This window comes from Pteropus alecto, unplaced genomic scaffold (assembly GCF_000325575.1).
Source record: "Pteropus alecto unplaced genomic scaffold, ASM32557v1 scaffold5, whole genome shotgun sequence".
NCBI classification, from domain to species: Eukaryota; Metazoa; Chordata; class Mammalia; order Chiroptera; family Pteropodidae; genus Pteropus; species Pteropus alecto.
The window spans coordinates 5,984,615-6,003,770 of record NW_006441953.1 but is presented as its reverse complement, the minus strand read 5'-3'; the positions used below and the strand labels follow the sequence as shown (position 1 = coordinate 6,003,770).

Genomic DNA, 19,156 nt, shown 5'->3' with positions numbered 1-19,156 from the left:
TTAAAATCAGTGTTTTTAAGGAGAACACCTTGTTCTATCACAAGTGTCAATATTTAATAAGTGAAAATTATGCAGAATTAAGGCTAAACACATCAGGTAAACTATAGATGTTTCTTATTGGTTTAATAATAAACACTGGAAAAGCTTCTTGCATTTCAAAGCCCACAAAGGAGGTTTAGCATTTCATTTCTTATTTTAAATACCCAGACTAGAACATCTTTCTTCCAAGCTTTAAATTCAACTACTTTTCCTTTAGTGATTCTTATACAGAACAAATGCCATGCTGAAAACATATACAGAATTTTAGCACCAAAGGATGATGACCCTTCTGAACAGCCTTAAAGTTGTATTGTGCTTCTCTCAAGCAATTTAAAGGTCAATTTTATGTATCAAATCAAAGATGACTAGTTTATAATGACAAATTTAGGGATTTTTCTTTTTTTTTCCATTTTAAGTGGAGGGAAATTTTACCTTCAATGTAAATGTAACTGCCTCTTTCTACCCCAACTGGCCTCTCTGACCTCTGACTTAGTATTGATGATTTTGTAACCTTAAATCTTTTTCTAAGGTTACTAGAAGTTGTAAGAAATTAAGCCAAGAATTATCCAAAAGATTCAACAGCATTAAACAATGCCCTAAATCTGACAGCACAGTAAATCTGATTAGATTTTTAAGAGTTAATCCTCTTCTGCATCACCTGAAAGAACTTTAGAAACAATGACCCCCCACCGCCTTTACTGAGTAGCTGTAACTGTTTAGCACACCGATTCCAACAGTAGATTACAGTGCAGCACCGTGGTATAATTTCAGGGCAAAGTAAAATGACCCAGTCGTGGTATGTGTCTTTACTTCTTATAAACACTCAGTTTGTAAGAAGCTGGGTCTCTTGCAAAAAAGCAAGGGTAAATTAAACTTTTGGACTCCATCTTGGTTTTTCCATAAAGCACAATGTAACCGGAAAGACATGTTTTTCAGTGAAATGTGACCATCTGTATTTCTGAGTTCCAACTAGCAGCTCTAGAACAGATCTCACAAAGGGTGAGACCTGGGAGGGAAGTGCAGGCTTGTTCTCCAGATGGCATAAGCATCAGTTCACACACAGGTGCTTCCAGCCTGTGTTCACACAGTCGACTGCCCTGGGGGTACCAGGTGCAAATTTACCAGGCAAACAGCAGGTGAGTGTGCACACAAGGACCACTCAGTCGCAGAAACAGCTCCATGCTGCCTGCGTATCTGTCATGGAGATCTTGAAATATTTACACACATGTAAAATCTGTGCGGTGTGTCAGATACTTCCATATTTACTTAGACCATATTTCTTTCATTTTTTTAAAAAATAAATGATCAGTTTAAAAAATAAAGTAAAACTGACACACAGTACATTGGGTGCTAGCAGCAGTGCACATTCCCAGACCTGACCTTGACCTTCCCTTAGAAACAAAGTTCGCCTGAAGTTTACTCACAACGCTGGGATCTCCCCCCCTCACTAATAAGCTTAATGCACTCTCCACATTATTCCATTTACATAGTAGCTGTATCTGTCCAGATAGTTTATTTAAATCATTAACAACTTCTTCTGACCTTGGAAGAAAAAAAAAATCCTGAAAAAAATTCTGAAGTAGAGAGCTTTCCTGGGGGAGCGGGACGCGAAGGAAAGCAGTAATATGTTCTTTGGCACCTCTTTAACAAGCTCATTAGTAAAATCCCAGGTTGAGGGCTTGTCACCAATGAATGAAGAGCCACAGGAGAATATAACTTTCTCAGGATGAATAAAAAACCAGTCAAAGGGTAATATTTTGTTCATCTTTCTAATCATTTACACAAATTTGGTCCATTTCTTCATTTACCAGTCAGTTCTCCTAAAATAAAAAATCAAAACTATACCTTTGGTTACAGCAATACCTCTTTTGGTAAAAGAGCTGATACCTTTCTTTTGCTCCTCAGGTAGATTTCTCGTTATCTTCACCTGTCTTCTGAACCCGTGAATACTTTTTGCATGATGATTTAAAGCAGCCAGGAGGCCAGGAGAGTGGCCAGGAGAAGCAGCAAGGAATTGAGCCTTGTACGTTTTTCTCAAAAAAATAAAAGATGGGGAACCACCATGCTCGAGACAAAAAATTAGTCTGTGAAGAGATCTTCAAGTTCTGTAAAAGGTAGGGAAAAAGTAAAATGAGACATATTTTTCATGACTGGCATACTAATTGTTTTTCTTAACCTGTCATTCACTGTAACTTAACAGGGAAAGCAGCAGAATCCAGATCACATGTCGGTAATTGTCACTGCGCCTTTTCCCTAACTCTGAAGTCGCTCTGGCTCTGGTCCCACCCCATCCCATTCCACTCCGTTTCCCCTCTTTGTGGCTCATGCAAATCTTCTGCCTGCAATTCCAGAGAGAATGGAGGCTCAGGAATGGGGGGTGGATGTGAGTTATCCAGGAAGAACACCTTTTGGGATTTGTGAGGCGTCAGGTCTATGGGTCAAGGAAGATGGAAGAGTAAAAAGAGGGCTCACAAGGTTGAGCCTATTGAAGAGGAAAGATGGAAATTCTGGTTCAGTGGTGTCAGCAGACGTCTAGATGCAAGTGTACGAAGGAGATGGAAATAGGAGATTACACGGAAGGAAAAGGAGCTTAACGACAAATAGATGCCTAGAAAGGACAATTGTTAGTGGACACGACTAAATGAAAATTGGATGTGGATCCTCTGGGGAAAGACACATTTTGATCGCTCACAATGTCTCCAAACATTACATGCATCAGACGATGTGGCAAGACTATACCACGATAAGTACGTCACGGCACACAGACTAACTCTATTACACCCAGGACACACACCAAGGCTAGGGAGGCACACAGGAGCGGGGGAATAATTCTACCTTGGGGCTACAGGCACAGAGCAGGAGTCTGGGAAGGCTTCCCAGAAGAGGTGGCATTTTAGCTAGCTCTTTCAGAATGAATGCAAGAAGGGAAAATGTTCATCTGACAGGAGGCAGCAGAAATACAGAAGAATGAAAAGGGAAGTCAGAGAGCCCAGCCTCACCAAAAGGTATACTAAATCCGGTTATTCAAAAGTTACTTATTTTGCCTGACTTTCAAAAGTAGTTGCCATCTTGTCTTCAAAATTAAACTTTTTGAAAGCAGGGAGTGTCTTACCTAGTTGCGCCGCAATGCTTCTACATTCCTAAATTTTTAATTTAGCATATATATACTACTTTAATTCTCATATAAGTTAGTTGAATTAGTAAAAGACCATGCTCTATAATCACAAAGCATTTTTATCCTTAAATGGCATTTCTATTTGTGACGTTCTTTCTTTTAAGAAGCAATAATGGCTATAATCTTACATGAACGGACCTGACCTAACCACAGTTTGGGAGCGGCAACAGCAGTGATTTCCATCGGCTACCTAAAACCCCACTGTCTGCACAGGGGTCCACTGCATTTAAAGAAAAGAGATTATCTGAAGATAATTTCACTGCTCTCACCTTTTCATTGGCCATTGAATGGTACCACCAAAACAGCCGTGTTGTGATAAAATAGGCAACGACCACATCGACAGTATAGTGTTCGTGTGCTACAAGGATGCAGATGATCCCGGCGGCACTCAGCAGCCAGCAGATCAAATGATACCACCAGAAGTGACGAGGCGAATCTGGGCAGTAGAGAAATTGAGGCATTAGTAAGATTGCCAGAGAGGAACTGAACAATTACAGTCTATCCTCATGACCCGCAGTAGAATAATCTAAGGTCAAGAAGCCACTGGAAGGAGACAACTAATAGCCCAAGATGACAGTCACGGTGAACAGCCCAGGATTTCTCAGGCGGGAAGGAAGAAGGGCCAGTATCACTGGGAGCAGCTCTAGTACTCATTCTCTGGGGAGGCTGGTTACACTGGGTACGCTAGACCTTGCCACTGCTACTGTTTAACAGGGAGGAGAACAGAATTGTTTCTTCTAAGGTTCGTTAGACTTGGCTCATACTGGCTTACGTAATGGACCCTACTGGAAAAGAAAACAGTAAGGATCAAAAGAAAAAAAGGTAGCTGTCAATGAAAATGGGAGTGGGGGGGTGGTGAAGGGGATAAGAGAACAGACGTAATTTCAGGTCTTATAGAAACTTACTTACATTATGGCTAGTCATAGTTTGACTCTCAGCAATTTTATCCTGCTACTGCTAACAGCAACAATAAATACTCCCTATGTGAAGCTTAGGATTCTTGCCCATTCACTTAGGGATTTCAGCCTTCCTCGGGAGGGCACTGAGAACTTCATCGCATAGGCGAGAACTAGAGCACTCATGAGGTTAAATGTGATCATACACCCCGAAGCCTTCCCACACGTGTGTCAATGACAGATATAAATGAACCAGCGTTTATCTCTATTAACTTCTCCTTTTTCTTTAATAACTGTTTCTTTTTTTCTATTTTAAAGCTTTATTAGCTCACAAAGTTAATAATCAATGAACTGAAATTTATTTCATATTTAATTGTGTCTATATTTATAGTGATATTTACTTTCCAGTGTGGAAGAATGGTTGAAGAGCAGAAGGATCCCTTTCCAGAAATTTAGGTGAAATACCAAACCAGGTATCATTCAAATAAAACATATTTTTTGGTAAAACAGCTGGTGTTCTTTTGGTCTCAAGTGGAATAGTATGATAATAAACCTGTATTTGCATTTGAAAGTCTGACCTTCTAATTTTGAATGTGCAACTCATCATTTCTCATTTGGTTCATCCTGCCACGACGTTCTGGCAGAGAACTCTTATAATCCTAGAATTTTAAGCTGGGAGAGGCCTTCTTCCTGTAGCCTGTGAGGCGGGGGCAGTCCCCATAACTGCTCTGGGTAGTTCAACTTTTAACATTCTGAGCCTAACATTTAGAAATCTGGAAATTTCGCTAAACGTGCGTTATCCAGCACCACAGACCTCACCCCTCCCTAAGGTCTCACATCAACCCTGCTTCCCCTGCTTATAGGTCATCTGGAATTTATTTACCTTAAAAGTTCAGGATGTCTGACTAAACCAGAATTCTTTTGTATTTGTTTATCCACAAGAAGCAAAGCCAAAGTGGTTAAGGAGTAAGGAGGTGGAGGTGGCCTGACGGTCATTTTATTTCCCATGGAACTGAAAATGAAGCTTTTTTTTAAAAAATGAAGTTTTAGGATAGCTGGGAACACTGGCACTGTTCTCCCATAAAAATGCATTCTCTAGTATGCTACCACGCTGGGACCACTGCTCATTAACTGAGAACACTGGCTGACCCAAAGAAAAGATTTAAAAATTATTTTAGAGTAGAAATGGCAAAATGGTCATCCTCTCTGGTCTCTCATTTTACCCAGAGGGATAGCATCAAACTAAAAGTTGATAACATAAATCTGAACAACTCCAATGTCTGTGTGGGATTCTAGCCCTAGTTGTCATCGAATAGTAGAGACGAAGGGCTTTATGTAGTAGCAAGGTAAAAAAAAAAAAAAGTTATCTTGACTAGCAAGACACATGGTACTAACAGGTAGGCTGATTTCTCCCCGCTAATTTTACATGAAACCTAGGGCCCAAAGATAACATGTGTACAACTATGTGAAGCCCTCTCTAGTTAAATCTCAAAATGGCCTGGGGCCCACATTTTCATCTCCTTTCACGATCAAATGCAAATGCACTCATAACAACGGGGCAAACAAGGAGAGAGTCCAAACTGATCAAAAGGCAGGAAAGCAAAAAACATGTAAATGACACATCTAATTCTAGAAGCCGACTGTTCAAAGAAACCACTGGAACCACTGCTTACTCAGAACAATAACATCATGTAATTTAGAAAGTGATTGTTTTTCCTAATTGCATAGGCAACGGGCATAAACATGGAATGCCCTGTCTACGTAGAGAACCGACTATAAAGCTGAGTTGTATTAAGCTTACACATTTGCCATTTTGCTTCTCACCGACTATTGGAAAAAGCAGAATGTAATTCTTTCCTTGCTTTCTGTAAACTTACACAATTTTAAAAAAACCTTAAGCCAAAGTCATATCTTGGGAAGAAAATGTCCCTACATAGTGCATAGCCTTCATTAAGGTATAAAAATGATCACAAGTTGCCTTGCTCTTGTTCTGAGGTAAAAGAACAATAATGAGCAATATATCCCGATCATTCCTTAGTAATTCTGTAAAATCAGACAACTTAGGCTTCCAAAAATTCTAAATAGAGCCAAGAAATTAACAATATAACCTCTAGAGTCAACCTGCTTGAGTGTGAATAAGCCATCCTCCAGTTACTAACTGTGGACTATGGTTACATCACTCTCTTTCTTTATGCTTAAGTTTCCTCCCTCAAAAATGAGGAAAAACAGTGATTCCCTCCTGGGGTGGCTGCAAGATTGAGTTAATCTACATCAAGATCTTAGAAGAGTGCCTGGCACAGAAGAAGTGTTATGTCTGTTTGTTATTATTGTTAATATCACGTGGTCTTCGGTTATTTTATAAAACTCACTCTCAGTTTCCTTGAGTGTTGTCTCTTCACTACTTTATGGTTTTCAACCCAGAGTAGCTTCATTCTTCGCATTTAACTTCTCCCCTCCCTCATCCTCATCTTCTACAAGCTTTTCATATTTCTCAGATTAGAGAAGGTCCTCTACCTCAAATGCACCTCTGGACTTGAAAATGGTTGGTCTTACATGCAGATGGAACTTCTCTTGACAAAAGCTAGAGTTAGAACCATATATAATGCAAATCACTCCACCTGCTCCCCAGAACCAATAACTAGGTGTTAGAAATGTAGAAAGTGAAATGTAAGGAAGAGACTATCTCCTGATATCGGTGCAGAGATAGACCTGGATTCCTCACACATTACCTCCCAGAAGGCATAAGAGTAGAAATAAGGGGAAGCGTTCAGAAGGCCCTCCACCTTCAAGTCAGGTAGGACACAAAGGCCACACACACAACATGCTATTCTCTCTACTCTAAGGTCATATGTAGCATTTACAAAGGAAACAATTCAGAAGCTTCATAATTCTCACCAAAAGAAAAAAGACTTTACTGCATCTACTACGGAGAATCTCAACTCTTTGTCATATTATCCTCAAAGCAGAACATAAACCGAAAACCCAAGGCAATTTATGGGGCAAGAATTCACGCCTGGACCACTGGAAGACAAACCTTAATGTCCGTACTGTCACTACATGAGGCCACGCCTGTTTGGATTAATAACAGGCCAAGACAGGAGCGAAGAGGAAGGGGGACAGAGGGTGTAGGCCACCTTCTGCTGGGCCCTTCAAAAGACCTCCTCTACACTATGATAAGTGGAGAGAATTGAGATGAACTGGCATGGGGCATCTTGGAACTAAACATGAAAGTTATCACTGACCAGCTTTGCAAAAACGGAAGTGAAACATCACTATTTCAAAAGAATTTTGAGATAATAGGCCTAACTATATAAAACCTTAGAAATCTACAGGAATGAGATCGATCTGCTAGACAGCTAAAAGCAAATACAGCCCACAATGTACAAGATATTGCAGCATTAAAGTTGCTGAAACACAAGGATTTTTTATAATGGGAATGAAGTGTATAAATAAGGAAAGATACTTCACACTCTTGTCTCCATGTTGCCTCTTATAAAGAAAATGATCAGTATTGGCAAAATGTTCCATGAAGTACTGAACCATATTGAACCATAGAAGTCATCTGGAAATGATGAAATTAGAATAAAATGGGACAAGGAAATGTTTTAAAAAGGAAAAGTGAAAAACATTAAATTATTTGGAATGATGGAATGGAAGTTTCATTCAATGAAAGTTTCACTCAAAAGTCATTTACATCTGGCTTTAGAGTGCACTGATTCTTTCTAAAATAAACATAACAATTGTTCTTCTTAGTTCCAACATTAAAATAGCTTTTCATACCTTGAGAGGTACTAATCAAGAAGGGAGACATTTTGGAGGCATGCTAAATGTTAGAGAAGCCAGCACCATGTTTTAAGCCTTCAGTGTTTAAATCACGTATGACTAGCTGAAGTGATTTCTCTCTCTCTTTCTCTTTCTCTCTCTCTCTCTCTCTCTCTCTCACACACACACACACACACACGTCTTTCATAGCTATCAATACCAATAGAATAATGGCTCCCATCAGTTTTGGGGCCTAGGGATCCCTCCCACTACAATAATCAATCGATGAAGTGGGAATGAATTCTTACTTACACTCTTTGATGAACAGATAAGTAAGTGTCAGCACAACCGTGTGACCGCTGAAGAGAAAGTCTCCACATAAGATATGCGATCCAGTAATGGACAACCCACCTCCAGAGATTAAGCGCAGAATCCGCTGCACTTTCGCCTGAGAGTCTCCATTGAGCTGAATGACAAGAAGATCAGACACAACATTTACACACTGACAAAATCACGTTTCAGCCTAATTTGGGAGATACTTAGAAAAGTTACCAGGGTGTGATTTTTTTTTTCTTTTTAATTAAAAAAGTCAAAAATAAAATCCCAGGGGGAAGCTCTTCAAACTGGGTTTCAATCATTATATTGACCACTTTTAGTGACACATTTTAAATTATTCAATATGTTACTAATAATATGCTTTGGTGATGCTGTGTCCTTGGGAAAGCTTTTAAAAATATTAATAACCAATGACTTCACCACAGCTATGTGCTAAAAAAGAAAATCAAAGCTACTTTCTTTCCTCTTTGCAGAAGGAAGTCAGAATTTCGAATGGTTGATATTTGTTCAGCTGCATACCATATCACTACTATTGTATAGTGTATTCATACCTTGTGCTAAATGTCCATATATTTGTATTAATATCTGACTGAACACAGTTAAAAAAGGAGCTATAACACATTAAGTAATTTAAATAGATTTGAAAATAATGGATTAGCAATGTTCTGGTAGCTTTAAAAATAAGTAGCTTTGATCAGGAAAAACATCCCCCAAAGAAAGAACCTGTGTGCCATGGCAGAGGCCAGGAAAGAGCTCCCTTTTGTAGAACAGAGTGACCATGCTTAGAAAATTAAACTCAGAAATAAGATCGAGTAATAGAACACATAAAAGAAAGACCACTAATGGCTATTCATTTGGGACGTGGGTGACAGCTGTATGACATGCTGCCTTTTATACTCAACAATGATCCTCCTGGGGAGCTGGTCCCTGAAGTATGGCCAGCTCAGCCACGGTGGCAGTGAAGTGGTAAAGACAGGTACTGTCCTGTCCAAGAGGATGCGTGGTGGTGAAGGAGGATAAGACATGTATAAATGGGTGGGAAGAGAGTCTAGGAGTAGAGAAATTAAGTTAGCCTCCAACGCACATGGAAATCCAGTACAATAAGGAATTGCATCCATATCTGGGCATCTAAAACTTTCCCAATGGAAAAAAAACTTATAGATCTAGAAAGCTTTCTGGTACTCAGGTGACCCTTGTGAAAAAGCAAACACACCATGATCAGTTAGCAGTTGAAAGTAAGGCTCTGCAACAGAAAATGATGTAATGCAGGACGAGAGGATAGGGTGAGAAGCTGGAGGTTTTGAAGAAACCCGATCTTCTTCAAAAGTTTGCTTAGGGCAAACCCAGGTAACAAAAACACAAGAGAGCATATGTATTTTACCGAGTTGACAGTCCTTAAACCAAACATGCCAAGTAACAGGTGATCCTGCCTTGAAAAGAGAGGACCTAGAAGGTGGTAAAGGGTCCACACATGAGGAAGACAAGGACTGTTGACAGAGCTGCAGGACTCACTTCAGATGCAGCTCAGGAAAGACGTACTGCAAACTACATGAGCTCACGTGATGTGCCCTTACGTGGAGGACAGAATCTAGCCACATGCTTTATCGGATCAGCCAGTCCTTAGGGATTTGTCAGGCGGTTGGTACAAACAACTGTCAACACTGAGATCAAATAAAGAGGTCTGAACACTCTGCCCAACCATTGTGTTCCCAGTTTAAAAGGACACAGTATTCTTTCTTTTGAAACCATAAATTTTTATCTACTCACTCATCCCAACTCAATATTCTTAATTTTCTAAGAGCACAAACACTTAAAGTCATCAGCCCCTTTACTTGGAGTTGGATGGATCCGAAGGCATAAACGATGTAGGAGCTAACAAAAGCGAGACAGTTCCTCGTCTCCCAGCGTTCAGCGGTGCTGGTGGACAGAGATCTCTGAGTGTTTGATTCAGTATGCCTTTACAGAACAGAGGAAGGACCCTCTCCTCCTGCTCTATCTCTCCTCAGTTCTTAATTCTCCAATTTTGCCACTGCTACCCCAAAATGTCAGATCATGACCGGTATAAATGCTCAATAGAACCTCAATTAAGGAAGAAAAGAGAGTAGAAAGAAAACTGGAAAATGGAGGGAGAATTGGGTTAGGATTAATAGATTGTTTTAAATTCTGTTCTAGTTCACTGGGACCCCCTATCACACACACACTAAGACCCTACTTCCTATTAATTTCCTCATTTTTTTCAGACACCATTCTATGCCATTACTGGATGGCATAGGACTGAAGATAGAGAAAGAAGCATAAATCGTGACAGCCAGAGCAGACGGGGCTCAATGTTCATAAGGGTTCCTGGGACCATCATACAGCATTTCTCACAAAAACAAGGGAGGTATGAGAGAGCTTGACTTGGCTACTGACAAACCAGAAACCTTACCATCTACACTGTCCCTTCAATTAAGAGGAGGAGCCCTTTGGACATCTATGGCCAGGGTGGAAGGAAGCTTTTTTAGGGAATGGAATGGAGCTATACCAGCCCGACATTCTTGTATGTGGCAAAATGAGTTTAAAAAGCTATATAATTTCATGTGAGTCGTAATAACTGGGCCAAAATTTATTTAAATACACTTTTCAGAACACAAATTATGTGACTGCTAACCAACGCTTGGGCTGGTGGGTTGACGCAGATCATAAGCAACGGATTTAAGGTAAACCAGAGGGTAGATGAGGGAGAAGGCAGCTGGAAAACGGTGAAAGTCAAGGATTTCACCAAGGGACCTATCACTGTAATGGCTCCTGTGACATTATCCAGTGAGTAACAAGCTGTGTTAGGCATCAGTGATTAGATATGACATCCTCCCATAGCGCGTAGTTTCAGTATACACTATCCTGTCATTGCTTATAATCACGAAGGGCATTCTACAGAGTCAGCAACAAAGGAGACAGGTAGATTATCTAATAGCCTTGTGACCACAAAATCTAAGGAGCACTCATAGCCAGTGGATGAAACACATTCAGAATGCTATTCTTACTCCTGTTCTATAACACCACATCACTTCATCAAAGTGACTATGTGTGTTTTACTGAACCACGAATCATGCGCCGACCGCCTGTTTATGCTTCAGGACGAGGTCCTGACAACTGAGCAAGGAAGCTGATTGATAAGGATGCTCCCAGAGCTTCCACTGCATTTGTAGCTTGGTTATCCAGAGATATGTTTACTCATGTGGCTTCTGAAAATTGCAACTCTTCATGGAGGATACTTTCTGCAATCATAGCAATTCATCCCTGCAAACCTCATCCACTACTAGGATTGGCTTGCCTTTTTTCTTGTGGCCATTTCTTCATTTAACACATTGCAATAACCCCTTAGAAGTGTTTATTATGTTTCTGAACTCTCATGCCTTAATTTTGTTTCACTAAAAATCAACCAATGTTTAAATTCAATATGTACATTGTTTTAATTACAGATACTTTCTGCTTTGATGGCCCTGGAAAATTATAGCATCTCCAAACCACACCTATATTTGGTGAGGGAGACTGTTGATTTCTTCAGAACAACTCTGTTTTTCCTTCCATCTTGAACATCTGCTTAGTGTTTAGTTAAATATGATGTTAGATTTCATTCCCTAGTCCACAAAGCACAGGATTTATAAGGCTCCTTTTTATATAAACCAGGGTACACTGGGGTCTAAGATATTAACAGCTCTCTCAAGAAATGACTCTCCCTGGAGAAGCTGTAAATCCCGCTTAAGACAGTTTCAGTGTCCACTCTCACACTGTCTCAGCTAGAGGCCACTTTCCAACAGCTAAAAATGTTGGGGTCATCCTTGACTTCTTTCTCTTAAACCCATATCTAATTTACTAGCACATCCTGTTGGTACTACTTAAAAATGTGTCCCAAACTGAACAACTTCTCACTTCCAAGTGAGTCCAACTACTTCTTCCTCACTTGCCCCCACCAAGGTTCAAATTCCTTCAGTGGCCACGAAGCCCTATGGGTTCTGTGGCTGCGTCGCCTGGACCTTCACGATTCTACACAGCCATCCCGGCCTCCCTTCTCTTTCTTGACTCCACCATGACTGAGCCATTTCCTTGGCCTGAAGCTCTCACCCCACCCACATAACTCACTCCCTCTTCTTGGTTCCCTCTTAACACTTGTAGAGTGAGTGCATAAAGAAGTAAACGAGAAGGTAAAAAAGCAAAGAGTTAAACACCCGATAATAACTTTCAGTTAGCAAAAAAGTCAATTTTTTATGTACAAAGATATACATTTTATGAACACATTTTAATTTGTTCCCCCCAAAATCTAAAGAAAAACAAAATATGCTAGATTTCAGTTAACACAGATGAAAGTGTCTTGAAGAATACATAGGAGAAAACAGGTGTTTAGAAACTGTTTTTTGATTTCCTCTAAGTGGTAATTCAGAGGTGCTTACCTTTGGAGCACACTCGAAATGCATCCCAGGCACGGGTAGAGTAGTGACATACATTGTAATACAGCGATATAGGTATAAAGTTCCAATGATAAAAAAGAATCTGCGCCCTACTATTGACCTAAAGGAATAACAGAGATGGGGAAAAACAAGTTTACTGGTTGTTTCTGTTCCTGATGCTCTACAAAACAGTGTTTAAAAGAGTAACAAATATTTAATACAGAATGGCATTAACAGACCACAGTTTCACAGAGTTTCAAAGCTTATTTTTGAGCTGCTCATCCCTACAATTCCACAGAGAGGCTGCAGTGCAGTTTTCAGAAACGAAGAGTCACAAACTGCAATAAGTTTAGGCGGGTCGGGCCCAAAAGGAGTGAGTCTGTGGGGAGTGGAAGAGTTAAAGTAGACGGAGGAAACCAGATAACCACCTTTCCTAAAAAAAAATCCCTCTTCACCGGAGAATTCAACGAAGCTCTCTCCATTTCAGTCAACTCACTGCATTAATAAAACCCTCTCTTGAGAATATATCAAAGGTATAAGCCATGGTCACAGAGGAATTAGCTAATGAGCTAAGGTAATGCTACATAATTGGACACATAGGGAAATGGGACAACTCATTTAACCTAAGTTATATATTAAGCAAGGTTTATTTGGGGACAATTCAAAAATATTTTAACAATTTGGACATGAACCATTTTGACTATATCTACACAATAGATTTTCAGAGAATCTGAGCACAAAGTACCTGGAGGACAGTGTTGTCCTCCGAAGGGAAGGGCTCTGCCCCTTTGTCACTGCCTCATGGGAACCTGAATGGGCATCACGGGTCCTGAGTACCCTCACTTCTGGCTGAAGGTAACAGCTCCTTTTCTACTGTGTCGTTAGGGGGTGGGTCTAGAAACTCTGGGCTCTGGGAATTGAGAGATGGGTGGGATCTATTAAGCCCCTAGAACCACCAGATGTAACTTTCCTAGTACATAAACTGTATTACTGCAGGTCTCCCATTTTCAGAGCTCTCAAACTTCAAAACTTGTACTGATCAAAGACTTCTGGAACACCAGGCAGTTTCAGGCATGTGGCATATTTTTAAAGTTTTCTATAAGACTGTGGTCTGACATGGATCACGGATCATGGTCTAATTCAGGTAGCTGTTGGGACTTCTAATTTAAAGAATCGTGTAGTTTTAGATGCCTGTTTTTAGTAGCTATTTTAAGAATATGCCAGGGTTTCTGGGTCAAAATACAGAGAAGAACATCACCTTGACTAGTTGATGAACTTATTTATTTATTGCAAAGCTTTTCATTCAAGGTTTGTTATTCTAGCTCTAACTTTTCTAGCACTGAGAAGGAACAGGTGATAAACAGTGCTGAGTTACTCTATGTGGTTAAGTGAAAAACGATTCATCCCTTTGATTCAACCCTAGGCCCCCAAAGAGTGCTGAACCATGCTCCATTCTGTTAGACAAGGTGAAGTAATAAGCAGGAATTATGAGTCAATTATATTCATAACACTATTCTGAGTTCAGCTGTACTCAGAATGGAAAATTAACTTAGAAGGTAAAGCATGTATTCTGCAGCTTTATTTAGAAAAAGAGCTACTGCCAATGATTTTTTTTCCCCATGGCTTTGAAGGTGCTTTAGCGAGGGAGGGAAGGAGAAGGAAATGGATGGAGGGAGGGGCATGTGCCTATGAGCAAGCACAGGTAAGACTTCGCATTCAGCTGAGATGTTCAAAACAGGTTATAAAAATCACTCCACTAGTTACTAAAACATAAGATCCAATTCTACCTCAAAAGCGAAAAGGAAAATGAGTGTGATTTCCTACAACAAGTTTTTGATAATGGTTTGTGACCAAAACAGTACATATTACTAAAATATGTGGCCAGTTATGTGACCTCAAGTTTTGACATCGTAAAATCTAAGGCGATAATGGAGAGGCAGTTAACAAGTCTGAAAATTCAAAGATTCAAATAAATTGAGATCGGACTTCAGGCTGAAAGCCAGCTACTTACCAAACCCTGGAAAACTTCTCTTTTTACACATATATGAATAAAACTTTGCTCTAAATTAAAAGAGAAAGCAAACATCTTTGGCCCAGGCAGTCTCTCTTGCATTCAGTGTCAATTCCAGACACACACACACACAAAAACAAAAACGCTAAAATTCAACAAATAGTTTACTAACAAAAAGCATGCCATAACTGACAATGTCAAGAGCAAAAAATTCTTCTACTAAGTAAAAGAAAACGGATAGCTATTTTACTTACACATATTAACAAAACCTATTACGAGAGACACTTTAAGGAAAATGCTCGTTTGTGGAATAAGTTTTCAAAACTGCAAACTTGCATGTGAGGAACTAGCAAAGAGAGACTGCATTCTTCTAATCTCAAAGCAACAACCAACTGAAAGAACAATATAGCATAAATTTTATCTTCTAAAAATGATCTTGCAGCATTAATATTGAAATCCTATTGAATTTTGGATTTTTGAATTATATTGACTAAGTTGGCATACATTACATTTTCAAAAGCCTCAGTTTGTGGCCAATGTTTTCACTGAATTTATATTTTAGTGATATAATTACTAGAATCTTAATAGAGAACACATATTTGAATGATGAATGAGATGAAAAGGGGAAGAGAGAAGCCTTTAATGGAATTCAAAGGAAAGCAAAATAACTGCTTTAGAGTTACGTTCTATTTTTAATTGTCTTCAAAGCAAAAGTACCTGGTTTAGTACTTCCTGATTCCTGCTATTCCAAAACAGAGAGACTGAAACCAGTGAAATGAAAGTTCCTTTGTGGTGCCACGGGGAAACCAGACAGTATGTTGACTTTAGAAATCTAAAACCACAGTGCACGGACCCATTTCTGAATTCGGTTTCTTAAACAAATACTGTGACTGGTTTGCAATAGGCAAAAGGAAAAGAAATGTAAAATTTGAGAACACCTGAATAGAAGTGAAACTCAAAGCATGCTATTGACTATAGACTATAGATGACTATAGATGACCATCGACTATAGTCATCACCTTGTGAGTAACGGAGGAAAAAAGCTCTAGCCTAACTCCTTTCCCCACCCGTTGAGAGCCTGAAATAACAAAAGCATGATGAAATGCATGTTATTCGTTACTCTTCAGGCAGCTTGATTTATCATGCAAAGAACACGGTGCCAAGTTGCTTGAAATCAGAACTGTACCTTTAATTCATAAACTCTGAATCAACCACCACGGCACTTCTGTTTTTCCCTATATAGTTGTCACTTTCATACCCAGTTGCTCCATAAATGCTTATTGAATAGTGACTGGATTTATCCAACACGGTAGATCTTTCTATTGCTTCCTTTCATCAAATGCCTGGATAAGACTGCATTTATCAGGTAAAACCAAGAAAGATAATTTCAAGTACACATCTACTCACTTAAATACAAACTAATGGCGAGCCCAAAATACATGTCAGACCTACTTACTTATATCTCAGAAACAGCCACTGGGTGATCCATAATCCAACTAATATAATCCCATTTATTTCTGATACAGAAAATGCCCATTTCACCCGATCAATGTAATCAAAAAACTTGTCTGGGAGTGGAGGGCTGAGCTCCTTGGGAGGGACCCTCTCATGTACAACTGTGATCATGACAGTTGTCAAGACGAGGTTGAAAAGAGCATACACGAAGGCAATGCCTGTTTTCCACCACTCTAGGGGAAATTTGTTCCTCGAATCAGTGGGCATAGCGATTTGGATATAGTCCGGGTACTTTTTGGTGCCCTTTCGCAACCCATTGGGTAAGCTCTTAGGTTTACTGTTGCCATTTTTGTTTTCTTCTTCAACAGGTTCGGCAGGTCTTGTGTAAGTGTTTGCAGGATCATTGGTTTGATTTTCCATATGTTCTTCAAGTTTTGCTGTCTCTACGATATCCATGGTCCCCCAGTCTTCAGATCGAAAAGGAGATGGTAAAGTTTTTTATAGAAACGTATTTGAATCCTTCTATTTCCAAGATCAGCATGGACTCTTCAACTGATTCTGTTTCCTAGTACAAAACGTAGAAGTAGCCACCTGGTTATTGTTCTTCCCATGCAGCTATCCACTGCACATTCACCAGTTTCAGGAAAACAAGCTAATTTTCTTCTCCAAAAAGATGTTACAATCCCACCTGTAAAAACAAAACTATGTTCAGAAACTGTACTCTTCCGTTGTCAACCATCCAAAGCAAAATTATTATCAAAATACGGGAACAAATACCAAAGCCATTTGCTTTATAAATATATTGTCAGAACATCATTAAAGCTGCTGAGATGGAATTTATCTAGAAAATATTGAATTGTTTTATCTTGGAATTCTTCTGTTTTTGGGCTGATGTCAGCATAAATAAGAACATTTAAATAATTAATTCCTTTTAAATTTCTTTAAACAGAAGTCAGGATCCAACATTGCAAACACTTCATCACACACTTATTACCTGTTGCTAACCATGAAGTCATAATAAGGTAGAACCCCCCCCCAGATCACATCATTCCTTCCCAAGACTGCATCTTTTCTATGAACCTTAATAAAAAAAACTGTGATACTGTGATGAGTTGATTATATGCATTGAATAATTGTTTACCCTCTGCATTTATCAAAAGTCAACTTTCTATTTTCCAATTAAAAATCTGGAATTTTTTTAAGTGACCACTTTTCAGAACATATACAAGAACTACACATTCAAGATATTTGAAATATATTTTAAATGGCACTGCCTCAGTTTATCTTTTTATATGCAGAGATGCACACCAAACACAAGGAAAGTTAACAGCCTTCAAAATAACACAAAGCCTTAAATACACAAAGCCTTAGGTATGTCTCATTTAGGTACCAAACTCTACTTGTTCCTTAAAGGATAAAATAATTTACTACAACTGACATGCTAAATCAGTAACATTCTGATGCAGCCACCACAATTTCTAGCAAACAACAGAAACTGGCACCAAGAAGACCAGCTTGGGGCACTTACCCACCACGACACCATGAGAAAAGGGTGCCTTGACCCGAAGCTCCACAGGCTCCAAAGAGCAAGGACTTCTTCACAAAACAGAGCACTGGCACCAACTCTTTTATACTAGCTAGCAACACGGCCCCAGCTGTTCTCAATTTAGGAAAGCAGTATTTTAGTCATACTACAGAACCCAGCCACCTGAAGAGGTTTTCAAACCTTGTAATTAGTCCCCAGCCTGAGTACACTGCACAATTTAAGGAAAATCTTTTACATTTTAAAGGCCTCTCCTTCATGGTAACTTCAGGAAAAAAAATAAAAATTAAAAAAAAAAAAACTCAAAGTGGTGACAGCTAAGCCTTTATTTAACGAAAGAAAAAAAACTTAAAATGACACAGTCAATACGTACAGGCAATATTTGTTGGCAGTTGTGAATGGCAAATAGAGCAAATACAAGTATTTATTGTGGACCTAAAATGTCCCAGTACTGAGGGATATGTGGTGGCAATTAAAAGCAGTTTAAAAAAAAAAAAACACAACAAAATCACACAGTCTTGAACATTCACCCAAAGAGCTCACAGTCTAATACAGAATTAAAATGACAATACTATTTGAGAAGACTGAATGGTATGTTGTAAAAGAAGGATAAGGAGGATCACTAGATAAAAACATAGCTTTACTTGTATCCTTGCTCCCCTGACAAGACGTGCCCACAGAGAGGCACTGTCCATATCTGAGGAAGAAAAGCAAGAAGAAAGTTAGCCTGGCAGAGTAACAGAAGATCACGGAAGGATGGAGACCAGAGAAGAGATATTACTAAGACTTTCAGACATCTCACTTTCTCTTGTCCCTGTGAAAAACCCCTAGCTACTAATACATTAGCGCAGAATGAGAAACGAGTAGTGTCCCTCTCTTCAAAACAGGATTGACAGATATTCTCCGCCGTGCCCCAGCACAATGCCGTGAGAAGATTAAGTATAAGGAAGAGATGCCTCAGTAGGATATAGTCAAAAACAAACCTTCAGCACCATGGATGGCTATATCTAATGGAGAGACCAAAGCACTAACTCAGCCATTGCCTCTCTTTACCAACTCTAAGCTATACCACTCACAGCGTCTTGCCAAACTATCATCCAAATTTCCTCCGACTTTACTACTCCGCATCTGCTCTGGGCCTGGCATTCGTACGTGAAAGAAGCTTGTGATATTAAAACCCAGATCCACCAGCTGACATACAGATGGTCTTTATAAGGTAGCTACCCAGTTCTAGAACACAGAACGTAGAAGAGAAGAAAATCCAATTAGTTATCTTTTTTTTTTTTTTTTTTAAAGAGGAAGTGCTCAGCCACCCACCTCATGGGACAACTGTAAGGATGACTGAAATAATTAATCATAAAGAGCTTTATGCAACTGGGAGTTAGTGCACTCTGTGAAAGCAAAGCCCATTTATCATCATTAGCAGCTAGATTGATATTTTCCATGGGATTTCATTAAGAAGATTAAATACACAAAGCACATTCAGCATGTGTCAAACAGTCCTGGGATGCA

The 19,156-nt window shown here is 39.4% G+C and overlaps 1 protein-coding gene across 4 annotated transcripts in view; it reads right to left on the bottom strand.

The window, feature by feature from the left end:
• Positions 1-108: 108 nt before the first annotated feature.
• SGMS2 (sphingomyelin synthase 2) overlaps positions 109-19,156 on the bottom strand; it is a 71,083-nt gene continuing 52,035 nt past the window's right edge. For all 4 annotated transcript variants that reach the window (XM_025051853.1, XM_025051854.1, XM_015594938.2 and 1 more), the window contains 5 exons: positions 16,103-16,789; positions 12,639-12,756; positions 8,185-8,338; positions 3,484-3,650; positions 109-2,144 (listed from right to left, as the gene is read on the bottom strand). In XM_025051853.1, coding sequence (XP_024907621.1) covers positions 1,941-2,144; positions 3,484-3,650; positions 8,185-8,338; positions 12,639-12,756; positions 16,103-16,557 — 1,098 coding nt within the window. In that variant the 5' untranslated portion in view covers positions 16,558-16,789 and the 3' untranslated portion in view covers positions 109-1,940. The remainder of the gene's footprint in view (positions 2,145-3,483; positions 3,651-8,184; positions 8,339-12,638; positions 12,757-16,102; positions 16,790-19,156) is intronic.